Source organism: Podarcis pityusensis, assembly GCF_964106645.2.
Source record: "Podarcis pityusensis genome assembly, chromosome: 6".
Classification (NCBI taxonomy): Eukaryota; Metazoa; Chordata; class Lepidosauria; order Squamata; family Lacertidae; genus Podarcis; species Podarcis pityusensis.
Window position 1 is genome coordinate 70304271 of NC_138030.1, and position 5497 is coordinate 70309767.

The 5497-nt window shown below is 44.6% G+C and overlaps 1 protein-coding gene across 1 annotated transcript; it reads left to right on the forward strand.

The window, feature by feature from the left end:
- The first annotated feature begins 2018 nt into the window (after positions 1–2018).
- LOC308478714 (CCN family member 1) lies at positions 2019–5163 on the forward strand. Its single transcript, XM_081008761.1, has 5 exons — positions 2019–2420; positions 2778–2994; positions 3379–3726; positions 3909–4111; positions 4233–5163. The coding sequence occupies exons 1-5, from the start codon at positions 2358–2360 to the stop codon at positions 4530–4532; spliced, it is 1131 nt and encodes a 376-aa protein (XP_080864887.1). The 5' UTR covers positions 2019–2357; the 3' UTR covers positions 4533–5163.
- Positions 5164–5497: the final 334 nt, after the last annotated feature.

Consider the following 5497-nt stretch of genomic DNA (forward strand, 5'->3'; position numbering starts at 1 on the left):
GCCAGCAAAGGATATTTCTTCAAAGTTATGTATTTGTCACTAACAGGCCAGCAAAGCCACAATGCAATTCCTCCTAAACCATAATAGGTAGATTGCGTGAAGGACGGGGGGGGAGAGAGAGAGAGAGAGAGAGAGAGAGAGAGAGAGAGAGAGAGAGAGAGAGAGAAGGGGGGGGGGGTGTAGAGAGGAGAAGAAAAACACCCCACCAAGAATTCCGAAGAATTTCCTGCCCTGGGAACAAAAGTGAAGTCTATATTTAACAACATCTGAAGCTGTCAAGAATGCTTTGTGGTTGGGTAACAGTGCAGAAAAATGTGGAAAATGCGGACTACTGCTCGACCAAATATGGAAATATTGTTACGTCTGGTGTCTGAATCGCCATCTGGAAATACTTACGGCGATGAAGGAGGGTTGAAAGACGCCACAACAGAAGCTAGGAACACCTCTGTGTCGTCGTCGTGCCCTCCACGATAATAATAAAAAAAACCCCAAATCCTAAAACCAGAGAAGATGCATTAGGAAAGAAACTTAACCGAAGAGGAAAATACTATAAGCAAACAAACAAACCCCCAAAACCCATAAACAACAGGCTTGCAAAGGACGGCGTGTTCTGAAGGCCCGCCATCGCTTTTAAATGACTTATTATGGGAGCCCACGTTCACCAAAGTGTTTGCCTTCCGCGTAATTAAAGAGCCAATAAGGAACTTTCGGATTTATTTATTTATTTACGTATTTTGAACAGAACGTCGTAGGTGTATTGCAATATATGGTTTATCATCTGCATAGCTTTCAAAACATTCTCCACATTATAGTAAAAAATAAATAAATTATTTGAATACTGCTAAGCCGGGACATGCAGGGTAGGCGCTGCTTTATTCTAATTGCTTATCATTCCACGCTAGAGTGGAAGGTCACGGAGAGTTCATTGTTCCATAGGAACCACTTTCAATTTTGCTTTTATTGAAGCAGATTTCACACACACGGTCACAGCCCTCTTCAAGACAGATCAAGAATCATAAAAGGGACCTTTAAAAAGGGTGTGTGTGTTTTTTTACTCTCAGCGTCTCGAAATTCTTGCAGCAACATCCCAAGTTTAAAGATTATCAGCTTAAAAGGTAGAGAGAGATAAGAAAAGCCGAACCTTTTCCCTGAAAAGCTGGAAACATTTGCAGCGTGGAGGTCTGGCTAGCTGCTTTTCGAGCCATCGAAATGTGCCAATTAAACCCAGAGAAGTTAATTAATAGCTGCAGGGCGAGGGAGCTGCTGGAGACGTTCTGCTTGATATGACCTCAAATAGCGGAAACGGAGCTTCCGAGATCAAGGTAACCGAAGGTAAAAATAATAATCCATAACCCAAAAACTTAAGGGCATAAGAGGACCCCTCCCCCTTCCTGGGACCGGTCCAAACAACGGGGAGTAATTTCTTTTGCCCATGCCCCATTCAAAAAAAATATATACAAATTTAAACGACGCCATCTGGGTCTTAGTTAAGGGATACACTTTTTCATTCCACTATTAGATCAAATCCGAGTGTCTTAAGAAATTTGCATGCCTCTTCCCCCTCCCCCTCAACCCCCCCTCCTCTTTAATCTTCAATAGCATATAAGCTATTTAGCAAACACACCGGGACAATATGTCTAACGCACTTGTTTCCTAGGCTGCAAATGGGGAAAGTTTCGGGGGGGGGGGGCAAAGAGAAGAAATCTTTATAGCCAAGCAAAATATTTTCTACCACCCACCCACCAAAAAAAAAAAGGAGAGGCGTGCGTGTTGCGATATTACAATCTATAACTCCGCGATTGTTTAAAAGCGTTGGAAAGGGGAGGGGAGGGAGAACCTGTTTTCTTGCTTGTGAGACGGCGAGGGGGAAAAAGTGCAGCTTAGACAGGGCGGAGCTTGGACGCAAACCGCGCCAAGGAAACATTCCTGAGATGCCTTACAATTCCTGGTGCTTTAGAATTCTGGAACGCTCAACGTCAGTGCAGCTGCAGCACGCGGCGCCTGCACACTATATAAGGCTGCTCCCTCTCGGAGCCTCCTCAGACGGCAAAGGGATCCCCGGGAAAGTGCGCGGCGCCACGAGCAGAGGGAGCCAAGAGAAAGCAGCCGAGTCCTCCTCTCCGCCTTCCCCGCAAGAGAAGCAAGGCGAGCCCCCGAGGCTTTCCAGGACTCGCGACTCTCTCTTTAAAACAACAACAACAACAAAAAAAGTCACCGCCACTTCGCTCAGACAAACACCGAGAAATCGTTTAGGTCCTACTTTCCCTCTCTCTCTCTCTCTGTTCAAGTTTGCTTCTGGCTGAAGAAGAGAGAGAAGAGACCAGAAATCCTTCGCCTTAAAAAAAAGGGAACCGAAGATGAACTCTCAGAGAACCAGCTGTTTCGTCCTGGCTTTTGCACTCCTTCAGTTAGTAAACAGGGTAGGTGTGGACGTTTCTTTCTCATTTGCTGAGGATTCTTGCCTTCTCTGGTCTGCTGTGGGCAGAAAGGTGTGTTTTTTTTAAAAAATAAGATATAGTGTGGCTTTGGGGACGCATATACTTAAGTTGGGAGAAGGCAGAGGCAGCCGGCACGCCTGTTGTGAGGGAAGGGAGGAGAATGTATTCTTGCCAGTTCATAGAAATATAAGGAACTTGAGCTCTGAAGTGGCAATGATCAAAGGTGACGTGCCTGTGTTTTTGGTCTGCATTTATGGCAGGGAGGCCGACTGTTTCCTGCTTTGCTCAGTTGTACCTGTTTGTGTCTCACCAAACTTTTTATCCATCTCTCCTCCCCAGGTGCTTTCTTCTTCTTGCCCAGCTGCTTGCCAATGCCCCCTGGAGGTCCCCAGATGTGCCCCGGGAGTCGGTCTGGTCCTGGACGGCTGTGGATGTTGTAAAGTCTGTGCTAAACAGCTCAACGAGGACTGCAGCAAGACGCAGCCTTGCGATCACACCAAGGGACTGGAATGCAATTTCGGCGCCAGCTCCACAGCTCCGAAGGGGATCTGCAGAGGTAAAAACCTTGTGGCTTTGGCTCCCTTTGAAGTGTATATATATAAATATATATATTACCAACCAGTCCTTGTAGCGGTGAAGTTTAGTAATTTTCAGTCCATGTATGGTTATGCTTTGTTGTTGGTAGATTGGCAAAAGGGCATATGACTTCAACAGTCTGGAATGCAATTCACTATGTCTGGGCTGCACTAACAGCGCATAAGGAAAAGTGATTCCTGACTAACTTATTGTTCTAGCCTAGAGCTCTTGGGGATTGCAGGGAACTTTACCATAAATCGAATTTAACAGAGCAGAAAGAAAAGGGGGGGGGGAGAAACACACACCCTGCTTCAGCAGTCTGAGCCCCCATTTACAACTCTCTCCTCTTTCCTAATCTTTGCAGCACAATCAGAAGGGAGACCCTGTGAGTACAACTCCAAAATCTACCAGAACGGAGAAAGTTTCCAGCCCAACTGCAAGCACCAGTGCACATGCATCGATGGAGCGGTTGGCTGTATCCCGCTGTGCCCCCAAGAACTCTCCCTTCCTAACTTGGGCTGCCCTAACCCAAGGCTAGTGAAAGTCCCTGGCCAGTGCTGCGAGGAATGGGTCTGTGATGACTCCAAAGATAACCTGGATGACCTGCAAGGTTTCATGGACAAAGAGTTTGGTCGGGATGCTTCCGAAGGAGAGCTAACCAGGAACAATGAGCTCATAGCCATCGTGAAAGGAGGGCTGAAAATGTTACCCGGTGAGTTTTAAGATGACCAGGGTCATGTTGTTCTTCTGCCAGGGAGGGGGAAGGGGGATTACCACTGGAAATTCTTTAGTGTGGGGGGATTATCTACAGTGTTTTGCTATGCATGTTGATGAGAAGAGAAACAAAGAGCTTGTAAGAATGAGAAATTTATACTCTCCCCCGCTTTCTTTTAGTCTTTGAATCTGAGCCACGCACTCACTTCTTTGAGAACCCAAAGTGCATTGTGCAGACAACCTCGTGGTCCCAGTGCTCAAAGACCTGTGGGACGGGCGTCTCCACCCGAGTCACCAACGATAATCCCGACTGCAGACTAGTCAAAGAGACCAGGATATGTGAAGTGAGACCCTGCGGACAACCGAGCTATGACTCCTTAAAGGTAAAAACAACACAGCCCCCTTTACCGTCCCACAACAATTCCCAGTTTGTTCTTTGGGGGTGGAGGGAGCCTTTTGGCTGGAATTGCAACCTAACTTACGCTGTTGATCTCTTCCTTCCAGAAGGGGAAGAAATGCACAAAGACCAAGAAGTCCCAAGAGCCAGTCAAGTTCACTTACGCAGGTTGTTCCAGCGTAAAGAAGTACCGGCCCAAGTACTGCGGCTCATGTGTGGACAGCAGATGCTGCACGCCTCAGCAGACCAGGACTGTCAAGATCCGATTCCGCTGCGACGACGGAGAGACCTTCACTAAAAACGTCATGATGATCCAGTCTTGCAGATGCAACTACAACTGCCCCCATGCAAACGAGGCCTATCCTAATTACCGGCTATTCAATGACATCCACAAATTTAGGGACTAGGTTGTGATTTGTGCAGGCTTGAGCGGAAGGCTTGCTCCAATTTTTTTTTTTTTTTTTTTTGAAGTAACAGTGGAGAAATGAACTCTTACGGAAGTGGTGCGTTTGTCCATTGGAGGGCAACACTGAGACACACAAAAAATGCACTGTGCAACTGGATACTAATGCAACAGTTTGAGCATACTTAAAGCTTCATAGTACTGGAGCAATCTTATTGCTTCATTTTGGAGCACTTTCATGATGACTGATTTCTGTTTGTAACTGATCTGTTTATACTTTGTCCGTCTGTTCCGGTTATGAAAACCTTCATTTTCTTACTGTTCAACATAATATCATGCTTTAGTTGTTGTTCCAAACTTTTGTTCGAGGTTACATTCCTTCCTATGGTGGGCACTTTTGGAGTCCTCGCCTATGGCAGCTATAGGCACCAGCTATATATTTCATACCCACAAACAGAAATCGGTTCTTTTTAAAGCTGAATATTTTATTTATCAAAATGTAGCTTTTTTGTTTTTTTGGAGGAAAAAAAAATCCCTAATACTGGAATAAGTTGTAAATGATTTAATTTTATATTCAATGAATTAAGAGAATTTATTTATGAAATTAATCATTTAATAAAGAAATATTTACCTAATTTCATTTTTAATATGGTGTGTTGATTTAGGGAAGCAGGAGATGCTTATGGAATTTTAGATGGCTATGGGAAGCAATTTCTAAGAAAAGTTAGTCTCACTAAACTTATTAGCACTAGAGGGCTTCCTTTCAACTAAACATGTTCAGCATTGGCTTTTGAGGCTGCAATCTTATACACACTTATCTGGGAGTAAGTTCCATTGAACTCAGTGCGGTTTATAAATAGACATGTATAGCATTGCATTGTTAGACTTACTTTAGTTCTGCCATCATTTTACCAAAGAAGTTAGTAGCTCTTGCTCGATTAAATTATACATATCTTTGTACTTGTAATC